Raw genomic sequence first — 21,481 nt, 5'->3', positions numbered from 1 at the left:
CCAATACCGCAGGCCTTGGAGAGTCCCGGCGTTCCACGTGTGTTCGCCACAGTGCCCCCAGGACACTGGCAAGGACGATGAGGTTGAGCAGCTGAGTCGCATCCAAACACCGTGAGGGGCCCCAGGGTCGAGGCAGAGCGTGCGCCGCCCCTTGCACAGCGCAGTTGGGAGGTTCCCGGCTCCAGGGCGCAGTGTGCCCACTGCACTGCCCTTTCCCTGCGCCGCGCGGGCGGGCCCGAGAAGCACAGTCTTTGTCTGCTGCCCCCCTGGTGCCCCCGCCCGCCGTGTCCGAGGCCACACCCTCCCGGCGTACCCAACCAATGAGATTTGGCGACAGCGCCCAGAGCGCGGGGTGTTGTCCGCTCCCCCTGTACCCATTGGTTGCGTTTTGCACCCGCAGGGGCTGCGGCCGGCAGGGCGGGGCGCGCGGCGCGAGGTGAGGCCCCGCGTGCTGGACGCCGGGGGAGCGCTTTCCTAGGAGCCATCACCCAGCCGTCACCAGGACTTGCTTTGCGCCCGGAGGCCAGACAGCCAGAGCCCCGACGGCCCGTGGGCCCGAAGAGTAGTAGGACTCAGGCGGCTCGCGGGGCCGGGCCATGGCGCTCGACTTCCTGGCTGGATGCGCTGGAGGTAAGGAGACTCCAGGCATGCCAGACACGCAGCCTGCCTGGTGCGCGGGGACAGGTGTCTTCTTCACCCTTCCGTGTGCACTGGGTGCGAGGTCTGGGGATCCCGGCGGTACCGCGGCTTGGTCAGAGACGGGGACCGTCAGGAGGATGCGCCCGCGGATAATTCCCTCCTGGCAGCTGTTCTGAGCGAGGCTGGTGACACCGCGCGACCTCCTAGAGAGGGCTGGCCTGACCCCAGGCGCCCAGTTCTTCCCATGTGGTGCTTTGAGCTGCTGAAGGGCACCGAAGACAAGGAGGCGGTCCACCGGGTGGTCAAGTCAGCCTAACTCAGGAAAGCTTGAGGTGGAGAGCAGATCAGGTTTGCCCATGCCCGAGGTGCGGACCTGTTGAACCTTTAGTCCATTTCTTGTATCTAGAGGTGTAGTTTATTTAGTAAGTATTAAATATAGAGTCTGCTCTAGCCATTGGGGTTCCAGGTAAATTGGCGGAGATGGCAGTGGTCTGGCTGGTTATGTCAAGGCTGAGTTCAGCTCTGAGGCCCAGGCCTGGCTCCTCACCCACCTGTCTACTGTCTTCATCGGCTTACCGTCATAGCCCTACCCGGAAAGGTCTCACCTGAAACAGTGATTGACTGGCCTTGGCCTTAGGTGTTTAATCCGTGCTTGCTTCTTCCTGGGTGGAGAAGGCTGATCTGGCAGGATGCTTTCCCAGGGCAGGGATGTGCTTGAGAGCCACCAGGCTGTTACTGAGTCCTCTGTAAGCTCTGGGAGGGGGATAAAGTCCAGGGATTTCTGCAAGTTGGTGAGGAATTAGAGACACAGAAGGGGTCCCATCTTATCCTCCATCTGCAGCAGGAAGGATGAAGGCCCCTTCTATAGCCAAAGTCCCCTTGTGTTGTTAAAGTCTCCCCAGGGCCAGGGTTCCATTTGTGGTTGCAACCTGGTCAGTACACTTGTCCTGGGGAGCATTCATTCACCCCTTGGCCCGCCCTGCTTAGAGACCCAGACCACCCCCATGTCAGCCACCCCTTGGACTCTTGCTCAAGTAGGCCTTTCCTGCTTGGGATGTCCGTCCATCTTCACCCTTGGAGAGCCAGGGTGAGGGGATCATGTGCCCTACCTCCAGCCCTGGTCTGCATTCTCACCCAGGGGGCATAAAGAGTGTGCCTGACTACATGGAAGTAATGCAGGATGGGTCTGAGATGGAAGTCACCTGCAGAGCTTTTTTCTGGGTTCATCCAGTAAGGGAAGAAATGGGGAGGGGTTGTAACCTCACACTCAGCCTCTCTGAAAGGATAGGGCTGCTGAGGGACAGACAACGATCTGATTGTGCCCTAGGCATGCCTTCCGGGTTCCCATCACTGCATGCTGTCAGACTTGCTCTGAATGTGGGGATCTGGACTTCTAAAGCACCTGCCTGGAAGGGATGATAGTGGGACACCCCTTTTCCAGAGGAAGAATGCACTGTGGGTGTGCCTGAGTGGTCCAGCTCACATCCTATCCTGCCTTTAGCCGCTGTGGGAGGCAGGGCAAATATCTTGACTACCGGTTGGTTTTTGGTACAAAGCTTTCTACTAGAAGGGTGGGGATGCTTCTACTCACCCCCTGCCGTGTAATGATGGGTCTCAAATCTTGAGGCCACAGTGGCCCCTGGGTTCAGGCTAGGGCATAGGTCAGCGTGACAGAGAAATGCCAGATTACCAGGTGGTGTCTGTGTGGAGGGAACAGACCTGTCATCTCTCCCAGAACTGTCTCTAGAACAGGTCCCTTCCTGTCCTTGGATACTCAATGGTGTCAGAGTTACCCTGGCTGTGGTCAGTGGCTTTGGATTTAGGAGATGGGTCCCTTTCTGCTGGTGTGACTAGACTAGGGGGAATCCTCTTGGAGGTGGTGAGGCAGGGTTCCCTGGCTCTCAAAGGGACTGTGAGGTCAAAAGGACATGGGTAGGGAGTGGGGATGCCAAGACCTGCCAGTTTGGGACCCTCCTGGGACTTCCCAGCAGAAGGGGTGGGTAAGAGGCTTCATAGGTTCTACAATGTCTTGGAAGTGGCAAAGGCTGTTGTTGCTGCTACCTGTGAGCAGCTGCCCACAGCTGGGCTCTCTGCTGGCACCAGGGAGCCCTTGGAGAGAGAAGGAAGAAAGCTAACAGGGTATAACAGATGCTCAGCATACCAGCCCCGGGTACTAGGCTTTCCAAAGCCCTAAGAGATTCAGATTAGCCTAAGAAAAGAAGTTCCGGAAGTAAGATTTGCAAATACAAAACGTGTATTTGCAAATACAAAAAGCAGGGGTTGGGCCACTGGGCTCCGTGAGGTCCTGGTTCTGCCCCAGTAACCACTAACCAGGAAGTCAGACGCAGGTGAAAATTGGTGGCTCTCCAAAGGGAGGAAACAAGGTCCCACCACTAGAAATAGGCGACGTTGTGAGGGGGGGGGGCGGCTGCAGGAGAAAAGGAGCCTGCCTGGTGACTAGGGGGACTAGATTATAGTGGAAATTTCCCCGGCTTGGAACAGGGCATGAATCTGCAACTGGAGGGCTGGTGGAGTGCCAAGCAGGGTTGATTTAAAGACACAGGCACACCCTTGGCATCCCCTGGTGGCATTCCTAAAACCCACACGTAAATCTCTTGAGGTGTCCTGATAGAAGAGTGAGGAGAGGGTTAGCAGCAGGTTTCTCACCTGCAGCACTGGACGTAGCCCAACAGACCCCAGGAGGAGTGGAGCCGTGGGGAAGTGTCAGTGATGGGGGCCTGGATGGTCGAGAGGTGCCTCACTTGTTTTCCTGTGTGAAGACTGGAGTGTTACTAGAAAGTGTTTTACTGAACTTGAAGTGCTGAACACTAAAAGAACAGATCAAAAGAAATCCAGGTAGCACACTTTGCAGAGGCAGGCTGGTTGGTCTCAGAGTTTGAAGCCAGCCTGGTCTATATATATATATATATATATTATATATATATTTATATATATATATATATATAGGGAGATCCAAGCCAGCCAAGTCACATAGTGAGACCCTGTCTCAAAAAGAGAAAAAAAAAATATTGTAGATTTTGTTGTTGTTGTTGTTTTAGGACAGAACATTACAGAAGGATGCAAGGCACAGTTTGGGAGCAGATGTCACCCTTTAGTGTCTCCTGGCAGGATCTGTGGCCCTCCCTGACAGGACCAGCAGAGATGAGTGGTTAGGAGGCAGCCCAGAGCACAGCTGGAGCTCCATCCAGTGACATCACTCACTGGCCGTGCACTGCTCATAGATGTACTGCTGTGGGCTCCTCGGTTCTGGTTTCCTCGTTTGTAGAATGAGTTAACCAGCCTCTGGAGTGGGAGGGTTAGGATCAGCATGAACCCAGGACAATGACCAGCAGTTTGTAATGTTCTTGTTCATTGCCCAACATTAACCACTGCAGTTAGACATAAAGTAAGCAACCGAAGGGAACTTCTTTGCTTCTGCATTGCTAAGGGAGGAGCCTAGGGCCTCAAGCCCTGTGAGCAAGCCTCCACCACTGGCTATAGGCCAGCCCCAAAGAGGCTCGTTAGCAGATGTTTCCTAGAGAAGGAAACCTCGCTGACTTCTGTTGCTTCTGAGAAACCGGGTCATTGGGCTGCATGGGGTGTGGGGATGCAGAGGAGTCATACCCACAGGCCACTCTGAGGAATGTGCTTAAGCCTTTGAGGAGAAGTGAACCTTGGTCTTAAGGGCGGGGTCTCTGGCAGGCCTTTAAGTAATAAATGTACTGAACATGACTCAGAGTAGTGTGGCACTTGAGAGGTGTCAGCCAGCAGGCAGCAGGTCCTCAGGTAGTATTTCCTGGGGGTTACTAATCTCCAGGCCAGCCTGGAGTGTGTGTGTGGTGGGGGAGTAGGGGAAGGACAATGCTAAGTGCCTTTCAGGTGAGAGGAGTAAGGCCAAGACAATGAGTCCTTTGTGAGCATGCCTGGAGATAAGTAACAGAAGGAAAATTCAAATCCTGGTAGCAGGTTTACCTCCAACTCCAACATTCCCAGTACAGACTAACCTCCGACTCCAACATCTCCGGTTCAAATCCCAGTACAGACTAACCTCTGACTCCAACATCCCTGGTTCAAATCCCAGTACAGGCTAACCTCTGACTCCAACATCCCTGGTTCAAATCCCAGTACAGGCTAACCTCTGACTCCAACTTCCCTGGTTCAAATCCCAGTACAGGCTAACCTCTGACTCCAACATCCCTGGTTCAAATCCCAGTACAGGCTAACCTCTGACTCCAACATCCCTGGTTCAAATCCCAGTACAGGCTAACCTCTGACTCCAACATCCCTGGTTCAAATCCCAGTACAGGCTAACCTCTGACTCCAACATCCCCTGAGCCTCCTATGGTGTCAGGCTTTGGGACGGTGATGTCCAGGGGACATAACACCTCAGGGAGCTGCAGGGGAAGGCAGAGGACACAGCTTTGAGTCGAGCGGATGCTGGCTGCCCCTTGTTACCAGAGGCGACGTTACAGGAATTCCTGGGATGGGCCCAGGGTCCCACAGGGACCTGGTCAATGTGCCCTTCCCATGTGTCATGCCTGTCCATCCTTCCTTGCCAGAACCTCACTCTCCCATCTGTCCCCCCAAGATTCTGCGAAGTTCTGAGGCCCTTGGTCACAGGTACCTTTTTCTTCTAGGTGTGGCAGGTGTGCTTGTGGGACACCCTTTTGACACAGTCAAGGTGAGTTTCTTGTGGAGGTACAGACAGGCTGGGACAGACCTGCAGGGCTTCTGCCCCAGGAACACAGTAAAGGTCATCCTTCAGGTTTTGAATGAAGGTAGGGCAGCTGGCCCTCACTGAACACACTGACGGACCCTTCCTCCTGGGCAATGCATCTCCCACGGAGGCTGAACTGCATGTCGGACTCACAAGTTCTGCTTTACTTGGCAGGCAGAGACTGAGGTGTTGATGGACGAGTTTCTTCTCATCAGCTGGAGAAAGAAAGCTCACCTGGTTGTGATGTATAGTTCCCCTAGCATCTTCTTTGAATTATTATTATTTTACGTGTTTTGTCTGCACGTATGTCTGTACGTCTTGTGTGTGCCTGGTGGAACTGGAGTTTCAGGTGGTTGGGAGCAGCTATGTAGGTGCTGGGAATTGAACCCAGATCTTCTGGGAGATCAGCCAGTGCTAATAACTGCTGTTAACTCCATCTCTTTGGCCCCACCCCTAACAACTTCCTGAAAGAAAAGGCAGAACTACAAGGAATCAAATCCTCCTGGGCCAGGTGTGGTAGGTATAGCACACCTGAAATTCCAGCCCTGGGAAATTGAGAATTTGAGGCCAGCTTGTGTTAGAAAAGCATGCCTCCGCCTTTAATCCAGCACTCGGGAAGCAGAGGCAGGCGGATCTCTGTGAGTTTGAGGCCAGCCTGGGCTAGAATGAGTTCCAGGAAAGGCGCAAACCTACACAGAGAAACCCTGTCTCGAAAACAAAATAAAAACAAAAACAAAAAGCCTGCCTCGACAGCTGGGTGTGGTAGCAGACCCTAAGGTGGCGGCATTGGGAGGCTAAGGCAGGAGGACCACACTTTTGAGGCCAGCCTGAGCTGGTATAGCAAGACCACATCAGAAACACACACCTGAAATAAACTTGAGGGTGTTTCTCTCCCGGTCTTTATGGATCAGTGCTTGTCATGACTTTTGAGTGCTGGCATGGACCTGCAAGGCAGTGTCACCCAGCAGGGTCCTAAGGAACACCACTTTCAAATGGCCAAGGCTCTGAACATGGAAGCCCTGGGGCAGGTACCTCTCAAATCACGCCTTGATTAACGGGAGCTCCAGGTTCTATGGGTCTCAGAACAGAGGTCAAGGAGACAGATGCACATCCTCTGGTGGAAAACCCCTGTGGAAGCTTCCCCTGTGGCTGGAGTTGTAGGTGCTCAAGCCAGTCCCATCACGACCCTGCCTTGGCCGTTTTCCAGGCACCCATTGGCCCTGTGAGCGGCAGGACCCTAGGCCAGATCTGTATTTGGTTCAGGCTCTGAGCCAGGCTCCTTTCCCACTCGTGTAAGGGAAAAGCTGGAGGCTGGACACATCAGCCCCAGCTGGGCTGAGTTTCACTTCCTGGTTCTTCCTTTTTTTTTTTTTTTTTTTTTTTTTTTTTTTTTTTTTTTTTTTTTTTTGTCTTCAGTGAACCAGGTGTTTGTTGGCAAGGAAAGGAGCTCATTAATCCAAAGATGGGATTTCTTCCTGTGTGGGTGTAAGGGCCTGGCCTTGTGCACTGTCTTTGACCTTACAAAGCTCTGTCCTTGGTCCAGGCATCTGTGAGGTGAGGGGGTGGATGAGGTCACATTGAGCTCCAGGATAACCTGAGTCACGTTAATAGGTTAATGCGGGCTCTAGACAGCATAGACCTGTCACCTGGTATCCCTGGGGAGAAGGCTGGAGACCAGACTCTTGGCAAGCAGTGGCCCATGAACTCCAGTCATAGGTTTGCAAGAACGAGGCCCTGATACACCCTGTCCACAAGGCGACCTGCCATGCCCATATTCTGTCTGGATGCCTTTTCCCAATCACGAGCCTGGCCGTATTCACATATCATTGTGTTTATAACTTGTGGTCAAATGTCTCAAATACCCCCCACAGCTGTGTCCAGCCAATAAGAGCCATGGATTCACTTCCTCAACCTGGCATTGTGGCAGCGGCCGACTTGACAGGTACTAGATTCTGAAGCAGGCCCCTCAGGCAAGAAAGCACTTTTGTCCTGGTAGCCCAGCTCCTCTGAGCTGCTGAGCCCATGAGTACCCTTCTGCAGTTATTCAGCCACAGGAATCACTCCCTTGCCCATGGATACCTGGAAAGTGATCTTTCAGAAAATTAATTTGTATACATTCCAACCCCTAACTATGGTTGGGCCATTGGCATTCAAGCAAACTGGCCATTAAACAAGCTGTTTGTTTTTTAGTGTGTATGGGTATTTTGTATGTATGTGTGTATGTGCACCATGTGTGTGCCTGATGCCCACAGAGGCCAGGAGAGGGCATTGGATCCCCTGGAACTGGAGTCACAGAAGATTTGAGCCACAGAGTGGGCATCTAGAATTGATCCTGGATCCTCTCAAAGAGCAACCAGTGCTTAATCACTGAGCTGCCTCGCCAGCCCTTTGCACATGCTAGGTAAACTAGTGCAGCTCTACCACTGAGCTACACTAACCCTAGCCCATGACTGACCCTTTCTGAGTCAGGCCAAGGGAGCTCCCTAGCTCTTGAGACCACGATGTGACCTAGTTTCCCCCACAACAGTAACATGGATTCCAAGTTCAGGATATGCCCCTCTCCTCATGCCACCATGAAGCCAGTGTATCAGGAGCAGATAAGCTCTCAGGCAACAAAGAGTGCTTTGACCTGGAAGAGGTTCTGGGCCACTGGGCCTGGCAGTGGTCCCAGGTCCTGGAGTTATTGCCATGGGTACCTAGGGAGGCTGTCAGCTGGCTGTCACCGCTCATGACTCCTGGTCATGGTTGTCAAAGGGGCTACTAGCAGAAACCAAGCAGGAGCAGAACGGAGGCCCAGTACCCCACCCTGATGGAGGTTAGTGGTGGGACACCAGGCTGGGATTCCCCTTTGACCTCAGTCAGCCTCATATGGGAGGACAAGTGTCACCTGAACAAGGGTTGGCCCAAGAGCTAGTCTACACACGAGAGACCTTTCCTCCACTCGTCTTGGGGACTCCCAGCCCATCTGCAGCTGACTGTCCTTGTAGCTGTTAGCTCTCAAAGACCCAATCCGGCCGCACCCTGGAATCCCAGTTTCACGTAAAGTTACTTGGCTGCCAGCCTTGTGCACGGCAGGCCAGGGGAATTGCTTCAGTGGCCCCGCCCATCTCCGCTCACTGGCTCCGCCCATCCCCGCTCACTGGCTCTGCCCCTGCAGGTGCGGCTGCAGGTACAGAACATGGAGAAGCCCCAGTACCGAGGGACTCTGCACTGCTTCCAGGCCATCATCAAGCAGGAGAGTGTAAGTGCCTGGGCAGGGCAGTTGTAGGGCTGGGGAGCAAACCCGAAGGGTGCTACCGTCCCAGGTCGGAGGCCCGGGAAAGGTCATCCGGGTACTCATGAGGGACCATGGGTGTGTGAGTTGATTAACTGAGGACTCTGCATCTAACAGAATTCTGCATGCTGCCTATGAGCAGCCAGGTGGTTAGGGCTGCCACTTGGGTATGGAGGGCCTGAGGAGAGTGGCTGGGCAATGCAAGCCAGGCGGCACCCCTCATCCTGATGGCATTTCTGTCTCTGCAGGTGCTGGGCCTGTATAAAGGCCTGGGCTCACCACTAATGGGGCTCACCTTTATCAATGCCCTGGTGTTTGGGGTGCAAGGCAACACCCTTAGGGCCCTGGGTCAAGACTCCCCACTCAATCAGTTCCTGGCTGGCGCAGCAGCCGGTGCCATTCAGTGTGTCATCTGCTGCCCCATGGAACTGGCCAAGACAAGGCTGCAGCTGCAGGATGTGGGCCCTGCTCGAACCTACAAGGGCTCCCTGGACTGCCTGGTACAGATTTACCGGCACGAGGGCCTGCGTGGCATCAACCGAGGCATGGTGTCCACCCTTCTGCGCGAGACGCCTAGCTTTGGTGTCTACTTCCTCACCTACGACGTACTGACGCGCGCCATGGGCTGCGAGCCGGATGACCGCCTGCTGGTGCCCAAGCTGCTGCTGGCGGGGGGCACGTCAGGCATCACGTCCTGGCTCTCCACCTATCCTATGGACGTGGTTAAGTCACGACTGCAAGCCGATGGGCTGCGAGGAGCCCCTCGCTACCACGGCATTGTCGACTGCATGCGGCAAAGCTACCAGGCTGAGGGCTGGCGAGTCTTCACACGAGGGCTGGCCTCCACGCTGTTGCGTGCTTTCCCAGTCAATGCTGCCACCTTTGCCACAGTCACTGTGGTGCTTACATATACCCGGGGTGCGGAGGCCCAGCTAGACAGTGAGGCAGTTCCGGGCACCCCTGCCACCGCTGCCGGACCTGCTCTGGCCCAGCCTTCCAGTCTGTGATGCTGGTTATCTCACCAACATCCCCAGGGCCACGTTGCTGAAACTTGACACAGATAATGTGGCTCCTCAGCCAGTCTCCTTGCTCCTTGGCTGGTGATACCAGCTAGGCTATACCCCACTGACCTCCTATTTTCTTAGCTGTAAAATGGGGACTCTTCCTCATACATGGTACATTCGGGAAGGTCAAGCCTGGCTAAGTCTACACTCTGCAGACAGCACTACCAAGAAGAATCTCCCAAGTCCTACACTCCAGGCTCTCTCCTGAGCCAACTGTAACAAGCTGGCCAAGGACCCACCCATTCCCCAACTCCTCCATCCATACAGTCCCAAGAAGATACTTGGCCACCTCTTAACATTAGGGGGGCAGAGGACAGTGTAGAGTGTCCCTGGCGATTCTCAGTTGCTGCCCTTCAACTGCAGATGGGGGCTGGGGACCTGGCACCAAACCTGTTGAGGATCCTGCCCATTCGGGTCCTGCATGGGGAGCAGATAGGCTGCTGGCCTCAGTGTCTCCACAGTGAAATTATGTGACAGCTGTGGCAAGAGGAAGTCTTCTCATCCCTGGGCCTCTCGCTACCTGTCTGCAAAATGGGGAGCAGGGTCAGCCCATGTCTGGCTCACTACTGCCAGCCAGGATTCCCAATGGTGGGTAGGCAGGGTGGGCAGAGGGCCCAAGAGAGCAAGCACAGTGTGGGATTGCTCCACTTCCCAGTAGATCTTTTCTGGGCATTCTTACTTGGTGCCTGTGCCCCTGGTCTTGACACCAGGTAGAGTGTTACCAGTTTGGGTCCGCCCAGGCAGGGGACTGTGCCCTCCAGCTGGATGTCACCGTTGTACAGGACCCTCTAAAGGAATAAAGTCTTGTTTTCTAAGCGTGCAAGGCTCCTCTCTGCATGGTGCAAAGGCCTTAATTTCCTTCCTTACCCTGGATTCAATGGCTATGGTCTGTGTTCTTGGACCTGGTCACATGACTTGAGCAGATCAAGGGTACATTGAAGCCTTCCTGGTTCCACATGGTGGTAAATGGAGGCATGGGCATTACTTAAGGTAAAATCACAAACATGCCCTTTAGCAAGTATTAACTGTCATTCTAGGAATCAGAGGCCTGTGGCGGGGACATGGGTCCCCTGGTAGAGGAAAGGTATGAGTGGAGATATCCAATGACCTGGGCAACTAGTATGTGCCCTGTGACGAGTCTCTCTATCCTGCCAGCTCCCAGGTCAGGACATGGAGACTTACTATTAACATGAAAGCTCAGCCTTAGCTTAGTGTTGTTTCTAACTAGCTCTTATAACTTAAATTAGCCCATTTCTATTAATGTTGCCACATGGCTCAAGGCTTTTACCTCTCCTCCTGCATGCCCTGCTTCCTCTGCATCTGGCTGCTGACTTGCCCTTTTTCTTCCCAAAACTCTCTCTGTCCAGAAGCCTTGCCTATAGCTATTGGGCATTTAGCTTTTTTTTTTTTTTTTCTTATGGTTTTTGAGAGAGGGTTTCTCTGTGTAGCTTTGTGTCTTTCCTGGAACTCGGTAGCCCAGGCCGGCCTCGAACTCACAGAGTGCCTCTGCCTCCTGAGTGCTGGGAGTAAAGGCGTGCGCCACCACCGCCCAGCGGCCATGTAGCTTTTTATTAAACCAATCACAGTGACATATCTTTACACAGTGTAATCAAATATCTAGCAATATTTCCCCCTATTTTGTCTATATAAAAAGGAAAAGGTTTTAAGTGTAACATAGTAAAACTATATACAATAAGAACAATTATAAGGTAAGAATTAGCATTTACAATGTCCAGTCCATTTGTATTTGGCAAATTTTGAGAAATTATTCTATTATCTATCTTATCTTGATGAGTTCAAAGTTTTATACCTAAACTATTTTTATCATAACTTGTATTACCAACCCAAAACTATCTATCTATCTAGACTTCAAAATATTTTCTTAGATAAACAATGTAAGCTTTCATGTCTCTCAACCTTATATACTTTATAACTCTTTTGTGAGTTTCTTTTCCAAATTTGGTAACAAGGAAAACTATAACTATATCATCTTCAACTCTATCAGAGACCTGAGAAAGACATAATGTTACCTGAGTAAACACAAGGAAAACTAACTGTATCATCTTCAACTCCATCAGAGACCTGAGAAGGATATAATGTTACCTGAGTAAACAAGAAGTGTCATGGAAACAACTTCCAAAACTATAGAAATGACAGAAACACCTGGCTGCCTAGACAGTCACCCCAGGTTCCTCTGCAATGCTGGGGTATCCATCTTGGGCCTCCAGGCCTAGAATATCTGACAGACTTTTCTGTAAAGCAGGAATTATGAAGGACTGCCCTACTTTGTCTTGTCAAAGTTAGGCAGTTGCTTTCTTTTGTGTCTCACTTGTCCAGTTTGGCAGTTTCTTTGCCCAGTGGCTAACTTTGCTACAATAAAAGCAAACTCCATATGGAGGTTCTTTGATGTCCATCATCTTTTGAAGTAAATTGGTGCTACCAGGAGCAAATGTATCTCACTGTCATGGAAAACCTTATTAAAACATTTTAGGGGACTGGAGAGATGGCTCAGAAGTTAAGAGCACTGGCTGTTCTTCCAAAGGTCCTGAGTTCAATTCCCAGCAACCACATGGTGGCTCACAACCATCTATAATGAGATCTGGTGCCCTCTTCTGGCCTGCAGGCATACATGCAGGCAGAACACTGTATACATAATAAATAAATCTTTAAAAAAAAAAAAACATTTTAAAGGTTATATTCTGTAGGTCTTGGAAATATTCCAAGATCACCTATCTACCTAAAATATATCTGTTTAACCTTGAAAACATACCTAATATGACTACAAGTTTGCTTATTATAGATTACTAACTTCTAATTTGCATTTCTTTCTTTTTTTTTTTTAAGATTTATTTATTTATTATGTGTACAGAAGAGGGCACCAGATCTTATCACAGATGGCAGTGAGCCACCATGTGGTTGCTGGGAATTGAACTCAGGACCTCTGGAAGAGCAGTCGGTGCTCTTAACCTCTGAGCCATCTCTCCAGCCCTGCATTTCTTAATTATACATTACATTTTAAAATGAGCTGCATAAGCACAATACCCCAAACAAGAGTAGAAACATACATAGATTATAACAAAAATAACTTTAAACTTGTATCAATATACTAAAATCCATACCAATGTAAAATATTTGAGGTTCATAGTGTCTTTTTAATCCTATATTCCTATATTCCCCCTCCCAAATGATGACAAACATTCATAACCCACCAAATTACCAAAAAACACCCACCCCACCTCTTGGGAATGTGGGCGTCTTGTTCTCTAGACTGCTTCCTGTTGTCTGTGTGCAATGGCATCTTTAGAGGACCTGAGAAAATTGAGATAATGGTCAAGTCCTGGGAAAACTAGTGCTAACATTTTTCTGTCCAGTCTGTGTAATGGGAAAGCTCAAGGCTTATCTGCAGTCCTGGCTAGAATAGTCTGTGAGGCTGGACCATCTCAGTCAACAGCTTTGAAGTTGTTCTGACAACTCTGAGAGGCTGGATCACCTGGGCTACTTGTCTTTATTGGTATCTGGTCCCTTTTTCCCCTCTCTGAAAACAGACTTTTAAAGGTAACTTGTATGTCTGCATCAACACAGTATGGAATGTACAGTGTGCACAAGTCAGTTAAAGATCATACTTTTTGTTCTATGGTTGAGCAGGTAAAAGGCATTTGTTAACTTTTTTAGTTTGTTTGGACTGTATAACCAAATGTAATATAAATCTCTATCCATGCGTTATGAAAGGATGCATGTAACAAGTCATGAGGACTCCATAGCCAACAAGATTTATCATGTCTCATCCAGTCTCAGAGCTGTTCCCAGGTCAAAGGATCAGCTCGTACATCACCTGTCTTGTAGTTTTTCTTTTGTTCCTTTTCAGGAGGTCTTCCCCAGTCAAATCTAATATCGAGTAACTCTGAAAGAATCCATAGCCTTTCATTTGCTGTGGAGACAAAAGCACAATCTCTCCCCAACACAACACATTTTTCAACTTTTATTCTGAAGCCACGACATCTCAAAAGTATCTAGGCTGGTTTAATCCAGCAGTCCCTTTCATAATCCCGTGTCTCTCAGCAGCTGTCATTTGCTCATCAGCATTCAAAAAATTCAAAGTCAACAAAGCACCACACAGGATCCAGACGCCCTGTGTATTTCTCATCCTTAACATGGCTTAAAAAAAAAATTATTATTTTTCTCTTTCTTTAAAGACTTCACTTTATTATCTTTAAACTATTTTTTTCTATGACTGTCTATATCCATTTTTATCTTCTTTAGCATCAGGGACATTTTTAAACATTCTGTATCTATTTAGTGATTTTTTTTTTTCAGGATTGGACTTAGCTTTACTAAGTGTCCCCAGCATTCTCTGGCCATGTGAGCCAAAGCTGAAATCACTAGGCGGTAGCTAGGTCCTCTGCTCCCATCAGTTCCCTGAGTGCCTAGCCTCATGCCGGCAGGGTGGGAGCTGCATTTACTGCCTCAGCTCTTGGAAATTGCTGAGCTCACTTTCTGAAATCTCCTGGAGCAGCAGCCGACTGTTGTGAGTACCTGAGGAACGGACCATGTCGTGACTGCAGCAGTAACAGCTGGCATGAATTCTCTGTCTGTATGAAATGCAATGAGTCTTTTTCTGTCCCACCAGTTCCCAAATAATGACATGGAGACTTATTAATTATGAAAGCTTAGTCTTAGCTTAGGTTTGTTTCTAACTAGCTCTTTTTTTTTGGTTTTGCGAGACAGGGTTTCTCTGTGTAGCTTTGCACCTTACCTGGAACTTGCTTGGTAGCCCAGGCTGGCCTCGAACTCATAGAGATCCGCCTGGCTCTGCCTCCCGAGTACTGGGATTAAAGGCGTGCACCACCACTGCCCGGCCTAACTAGCTCTTATAACTTAAAAAATTAACCCATTTATATTCATCTATGTATGTGTTACCTCTCCCCTGCGTGTCCTGCTTCCTTAGCCTCAGCTGGCCACTCCCCCTTTCTTCTTCTCAGAGCTCTCTGTCCAGAAGTCCCGCCTATACCTCCTGCCTAGCTATTGGCTGTTTAGCTTTTTATTAAACCAATCACAGTAACACATCTTTACACAGTGTAATCAAGTATCTCACAACAGTGCCCAGCTCAGCATCAGGGACGGCTTCCTGGAAGGGGCCACCCTAGCCTGCCACATGAAATCTCTGCCTCCCATAGCCACCTCAGCTGCACCTGGAGGCTCTTCCCAGGCTGAGGCCCAATGGCTCCTTAGTATAGATCAGAGCAACCCATGTGTCCCAGCTCTGCCATAGCACCCTTTAGTATCTAACTCCAGTATGTGAAATCAAGCTTGTTCAGCTTCTAAGGACAGGAGGCCAGAATGGGGTGTCTGGCTGCCCCCCCCCACGCCCCCTCCGGCTTTTTTCCTCTCTTTACTGTAATAGAAAACAAGTGATACTCCCTGGGCAGGATGTACAGGAGTCTGTCCCTGGCTCCCCTCTCAGCCTAGTGGCTGTATTTCCCAGGGGCAAGCTGGATACGGCCCAGGCCACAGGGGACCACCCTCAACTCCACACACCTGAGCTTCCCAGAAAGGTCCTAACATGACCAAGCAAGGCTGTTGGGACTGAGTCAGCTGCCTCCCTCCAGTGCTAGGGCTACAAGACACAGACAAGCCCTTAGCTTGAATGATGGTCAGGAGCCACCTGAGGCTGCCCTGTGGCTTCCTCTGAATTGATAACCTCAATAGTAGCTCGAAACAGTAGAAACTGATAGCATCCACATGTAGCACGGTTGCCACTGCCCCCATGAGAGCTGACATGGATGGGCTCAACACTGAATCCGGGTTAAAAGGACTCGTGGTGGTTAGTGAGTCTATCTTAATTTTTATTGTGTGCTAGGGGCACACAGGTGTGAGTTAGAAGACAACTTGTGGGCATTTCCCCCTTCCACCGTATGAGTTCCAGGGACTGAACTCAGGTCACCACGCTTGGAGGAAGGCGTCCTCATCTGTTGATCTGTTTTGCAAGCTCAAACTTGTTTTACATTTTATATTTCTCCTTGACTTGCTCTCAATCTAGAAAGTACTATATAAGAGTTATGTGTGATGTTTGAGACAGAGTCTTGCTATGTTGCCCAGGCTGGCCTCAAATGGGTCAGACTCCTGTGTCATCATACCCAGCTTTTATGAAGGGTGGGAGGTGGTGTACAAAGAACCCAGGCTGAGGGCGTGAAGGGAACTTCCCTAAACTGAGCCTCTAACTCAGATCATCCTCTAGTTCCTGGGCCATCTGCAATCTCAGGGCATGTCCTGTCCCCGCACACAGAACGGCTACACCCCATCAAGTATGGCAGAAGTACTTACTGTCTTGTCCTATTTTTAGTACTAAGGGTTCAACCTGGGGTCTTATGCATGCAAGTGCACCCCTGTTGAGCTACACTTTCAACCTTCTTAGATTTTTATTTTGAACTCATTCTGTGTCCCAGGCAGGCCGTGAACTTGTGGTCCTCCTGCTTCAGCCTCCAGAGACGCTGGGGTGACAGGCTGGTGCCACCAAGCCCCATACACATTCTGTTCTTTGTTTCTGTCACACCTCAGGCTGTGGCTAAGGCTCTTCCCTCAATTCCCAGATTCCCCTTGGAGGCTTCCAGCCCACAGCTCTGAAAGACACTGTTCCTTGACTTCCCATTGAAGGTGATGACTGATACCCACTGATGCTCCTTGGCGCTGCGATGAAAAGCACGTACCACTGCGTTTGGAATGTTCCTGGACTATGTGGCTACCTGGGCCTGAGTCATTAGGAGCTGTCTGTTATGGAGGAAGAGCCATAGCTGGAGGGGGCCTAGAAGTATGGGTGAGCCAATAGCTAAGTGAGAAGATGCAGTCCACACCTAGAGTTGGAAAGGGTGGGAGGAGGGTAGTGTGTCCTAGAGACCAGCCTGGATCATGAGAGGGCTGTCGTCACACAGATGGAGGGAATGGCAGTTTGCAGGCCAACCTTGGCCTTCAGTTACTTCATCTCATCAACACCACAGCCTTGACCTAAGTTACTCAGTTTTGAGTGAAAATGCCAAGGAAGAATGACTCCACATCATGTTTACACAAGTAAACACCATCGGCCACCACACTGGGAGGCACACATTGATAATTGACTTGTGCCAGTAAATAGTGATTTCTGTGACTATATCAAGTCACATCAGAAACACCAGACATGTGAACTTACCAATCACACTGGATGGGACACCTCACCTGGGACTCTAAAATGAGCACTGGGCTAGTGAGAGGGCTCAGGGTGGAAAGGAGCTTGCTGCCAAGCCTGTCGACCTGAGTTCAATCCCTGGAACTCACACAGTGGGAGAAGAGAATCAGTTCCTTCAGCTTTTCCCCTGACCTCCACTTGAACACACCTACTTTGAAGAGCCCACCTACCAGACCCGCACCCGTGGTCCCCAAGACCCACCTGGTCCCTAGCAGCCTGCCTCTTCCTGTGTCAGCTCTCTGCCCTCTGTACAGCCTTGCTTAAACTAGAAACCTCTTTAACCCTCTCTTGGCCGTTCTGCCATGATGTATAATTGTGTGACGTGTGATTAGAGTTAATATTAGTAACGAAGAGAGAAATAAGGGGCTGGAGAGATGGGCTGGGTTAAGTAAGAACACTTGATGCTCTTGCAGAGGACCTGGGTTTGATTCCCACCATCCATAACTCCAGTTCCAGATCTGACACCCTTTTGACTTCCAAGGGCATCTGGCACATGGTACAGACATAAATGCAGGCAAACCACTCATATACCTAAAATAACAAATAAATCTTTTAAAAAAAGAAGACTGAAACAAAAGATTGGCTGACATTGTTTGGCTATCAAGCACAGTTGAGATTTACTTGACAAATACTTGTGAATTTCTTTTCTATTTCAAACATGGTCTCATGTAGCTTAGGCTAGCTTGGAACTCACTATATAGCCAAGGTTGCCTTTGAACTCCTTGCTAATGTCTTGCTGGGATTAGAGATGTGAGCCACCACACCCAACTAGTAATTTATTGGCATATAACTAATACACACACACACACACACACACACACACACATATATGTATACATATATAGATACATACATACATATACTTTTTATTTTATGTGCTTTGGTGTTTTGTCTGCATGTATGTCTGTGTGAGGATGTCAGTTCTTGGAGTTACAGTTGTGAGCAGCCACGTGGTTGCTGGGAACTGAACCCAGGACCTCTGGAAGAGCAGTCAGTGCTCTTAACCGCTGAGCCACCTCTCCAGCCCCAGGACTGCTTCATTTCATGAGAAACTCCTCACTGTAGGCCTCGGCCAGGGCAGGAGGCTCCGGTCCTTCCTGGGCCTCGCCCTGCTCTGCTCTCTGCTCTCCAGACTTGTGTCTCCCAAACCATTCCTCCGAGAGCTCTGGGCTGTAGTCTCACCCCTCATGGTCAAGGAAGGAATGACCTAAGTTTCCAGATCCTGTCACAGTTGTGCTCCCTTTCTTTGCACCCAACACTTGCAGGGCTTTTCTTTTTTTTTTAAACACTTGAAGCATTTTCCTGGTCTGGAGCATTTCACTCCTGGATGCTGGGAATACCTCCTGTCTGCCCTGAAGCAGTCTAGGTCTCTGTGTACACCTGCTCAGATGCCCCAAGCCTCAGCCCCCACACCCTGATCTGCTCCTTTGTTCACTGGGCCCACCAGTCTGGTTTTCACAGCAGAGACCGGATCCCACCCGTGGCTGCCAGATGTGACGAGATAAACCATCAGCTCTGCCATGAAGCTTGTGGTGGATGCAGCTGGCAGCAAGCAATTAGAGAAACCAAGGGGCAATGCATTAGAGATGACTGACAGCCCTCTCACAGGCCCACCAGGGCCAGTCTCTCTGCTTTTCTGGGCTTGATGGCAGTCAGAAGTGAAAAGTGGGGGTGCACGTCTGACTGGCAAAGCTTCCTCAGAAGTCCCAGACATCAACTTTAGTCCACCACTTGGAGACTACCTTGACCTACAGGGCTGCAGGAAAATTGGCACAGTGTGTCTTTTTTTTTGGGGGGGGGTTTGTTGTTTATTTCTATGTATGGGCATTTGGCCTGCAAGTATATCTGTGCGCCATGTGCAATGTCTGGTGCCTGAAGAGACGGGAAGAGGGACTGGGTGGGGTTGGTTACAAACAATCCTCAGCCGCCATGTGGTTGCTGAGAACCAAATCTGGGTCCTCTGTAAGAACAAAAGTGTCTCTAACCACTGAGCCATCTCTCTAGTTCCTCTCCCCACCCCTTTCTTTTTTGTTGTTTTGAGACAGGGTCTACGTAGCCTTGGCCAGCGTGGAACTCACTATGTAGACTGGATTGGCTTCCAATTTGTAGAAATTCACCTGCCTCTGTGGCGGTGGTGGTTTTGAGACCTTGCCATGTAGTGTAAACTGCCCAGAACTCAGGTCTTTCTGCCCTGTCTCAGTGTTTCAAGTTCTGGACTTGCACATGTGCCACTATGTCTGGCTTCCAATCACAATTCCACTACAAAAGAAAGGCAGAACAGACGTGAAGCTGACAGAAGATTGTGCCACCTTCCCCAATACCTGGCCAAGCTCTGTGGTAACAGATAACGTGGAGTGGTAGGTGGTTCAAGCTCCAGAGGACTTTGGGAGAAGCCAAGACCTACTCATGCTGTTTCCTACTGCTTACTGACCTCAGACCTCACAGCACCCACCTGGGCTTCCTGATATGGTAGAGGGAGGGAAATGGTCACCTCAGTTTGGATCTACCTATGACAGACAGAACTGGGGTCCCAGGAGAACTACATCAATCCCTTCTTCCAAGGGCAGTGTCCCCACGACATAAGGGAACCCATTTCTTAAAGAGACACAGCAGTGAAGCGGAAAAGCCAGCTCCAGCTCAGGGGGCCTCAGGACCCAGACCTCTTCCTTCCAAGGCTCACTTAAGTCCCTTCCCACCCAGGCCTCGTCCCTTAGACCCTTCCTCACCCTCACCACCAGTTCTTAATCTATCTCTAGGACAGCAGGCTCTCCCAACCCATCAGGGACAGCACTCCACTGTGCTCTAGGGGTGTACATGGTACCTACCCCAGGCCTTCCTCTGGACTTCACAGACCGGCTGCCCTCTTCTCATTGGCAGATGTCTCTTCTACCTGGACTCTTGCGTGCTGGCCCCAGGCCACCTTGCTTCTCAGATGAGGCTGGCTCAGTTAGGGGTGAGAGGGACAAGCTCCCCACTTGCCCTGTCACCTACTCCTCCCACCCAGCCTCCTTGGACCACACATACCCAAGCCTTGGACTGGCAAGCCTGCACCTTGCTCATTTGCCGCTTCATGACCCAGACAGCTCTTGCATTGCTGAATGCATGAGGGTCCTCCTGCAGCTGAAGATGGAAGGGCGATTGAACGGCATGGAGCGGAAGACATAAACAGGATTCTGAGTGGAGCAAGGCCAGAGCCTGGAGAGCTTCCAGGTACGGGAGGCTAGGCCCAACATGTGCAAAGGGTGAAGGACAGTGGGGTCAATCTGGCTAATATAACCTGTGGCAGGAACTGGAGAATCCCCTAAGTTTGTATGTCCCGCCTCATTGTCCCCAAGCCTGAAGTTTTTTCTTCCTTGTCTTTGTTCTGTGTAGCCCTGGCTATCCTGAAAATCAGAGATCCCAGAGATCCACCCACCTCTGCCTTCCAAAGTGCTGGGATTAGAGGTGTGTACCACCACTTGACCTGCAGTTAACCCCTCACTTTTCCATGGCACATTTAATGTCTATGCCACCTTCTACTAGGTAAGGGTAAGTACCATTGAGGTAGGGCCATGCTTTCCTTAAACAGGCTCTTGACACATAAACACTAGACTAAGGCGGCATGAACCTGGTAATCCCCGCAAAGCAAGCCAGGGAACACCCATTTCTCTGGAGGTGGGGGTACAGGCCTGGGTTGAGGCTGAACTGAGTGTTACATGGGAATAGGCCATTTTCCATTAGGAAATGGGGAGTTGCTTTAAGTCTGGTGCTGAGCCCCAGGCTGCTGACAGTGCAGCGGTCCAGCAAGGCCAGCAAGGCTCGAGTGGGGGCAGCTGGCACAGCTTTCTCGGTGTCCACAGCAGCTTACTGTTCTAGCTCAGAAAGGTCCAGCTGGGGCAGAAAGCCCCATGCACTGTTTGTAAAGGGCAGCCAGCGCTTCTCTGAACGGAGGTTCAGAGATAAGTCAAGCCAAGGGAGCAGAGAATGAAAGCTAAAAGGCTTGTATTTTTAACGTTTCTAGTGTTTCCTTCACTTAGTGCCAATGTGAAATGTCCCCTAATTCCTCCAGTGGTTTGGAGATGAAAAGATATATTCACGTCAGTCACTCAAGAGAGGCAGGCTGGTAGGTCTTCAGGAATATCTCCAGAGAACAGCCCATTTACCAGCCAAAGATGCAGGAACGGATGTTCATTCCAGCTGCTCGGTCCTTTATGGCCTCAGCAGTTTTGGGCTCACAGGGGCTGGGGCTTTGCCACCTCAGCAACATCATGCCTGCAGCCCCATTTCAGTATGGGGGGAGGGGCAGAGAACCTTGCTTGCAAGCACCATTAAGGCTCCAGGGCCCCAGGCAGAAAAGCACATTCCCAGCCAAGTCCCGGACAGTTGGTTTATGAATCCATCTTTTGGTTTCCGAGCTTCCAGGGCCAACACTGGGGATCACAAGCCTAGCTGGTTGATAAGCACTTGGCTGTGCTTTCTGGCGATAGGCGGGACTCTTTACAACTCCTGGCCTGGGAGTGGAACATTTCTTGCACTTGGTGTCACTGTTCCTGGGTGAGAAGGGATGCCACTGCATCTTCCCTGGGAACTCA

The 21,481-nt window shown here is 50.5% G+C and overlaps 1 protein-coding gene across 5 annotated transcripts; it reads left to right on the top strand.

Moving 5' to 3' along the window:
• The first annotated feature begins 390 nt into the window (after positions 1 to 390).
• Slc25a29 (solute carrier family 25 member 29) lies at positions 391 to 10,514 on the top strand. Of its 5 annotated transcripts, none has more exons than XM_028858085.2 (5): positions 391 to 630; positions 5,277 to 5,320; positions 7,228 to 7,298; positions 8,514 to 8,597; positions 8,879 to 10,514. In XM_028858085.2, the coding sequence occupies exons 4-5, from the start codon at positions 8,535 to 8,537 to the stop codon at positions 9,635 to 9,637; spliced, it is 822 nt and encodes a 273-aa protein (XP_028713918.1). In that variant the 5' UTR covers positions 391 to 630; positions 5,277 to 5,320; positions 7,228 to 7,298; positions 8,514 to 8,534; the 3' UTR covers positions 9,638 to 10,514. The 5 variants fall into 5 exon arrangements, with proteins under 5 accessions (XP_028713918.1, XP_037066727.1, XP_028713916.1 ...); XM_037210832.1 differs by having other exon boundaries at positions 7,228 to 8,171; XM_028858083.2 differs by lacking the exon at positions 7,228 to 7,298.
• The last annotated feature ends 10,967 nt before the right edge of the window (positions 10,515 to 21,481 follow it).

The sequence above is a fragment of the Peromyscus leucopus genome, chromosome 14 (assembly GCF_004664715.2).
Source record: "Peromyscus leucopus breed LL Stock chromosome 14, UCI_PerLeu_2.1, whole genome shotgun sequence".
Taxonomy (NCBI): Eukaryota; Metazoa; Chordata; class Mammalia; order Rodentia; family Cricetidae; genus Peromyscus; species Peromyscus leucopus.
The sequence above is the reverse complement of the archived record's forward strand: the minus strand, read 5'-3'. Positions and strand labels throughout refer to the sequence as shown.

Bases quoted from the DNA above. Each gene is read 5' to 3' on its own strand.
- Slc25a29 (XM_028858083.2), top strand. From the start codon at position 597: ATGGCGCTCGACTTCCTGGCTGGATGCGCTGGAG. The intron at 631-5,276 runs GTAAGGAGACTC...TTTTTCTTCTAG, and splicing joins CCTGGCTGGATGCGCTGGAG to GTGTGGCAGGTGTGCTTGTG. The intron at 8,598-8,878 runs GTAAGTGCCTGG...CTGTCTCTGCAG, and splicing joins CCATCATCAAGCAGGAGAGT to GTGCTGGGCCTGTATAAAGG.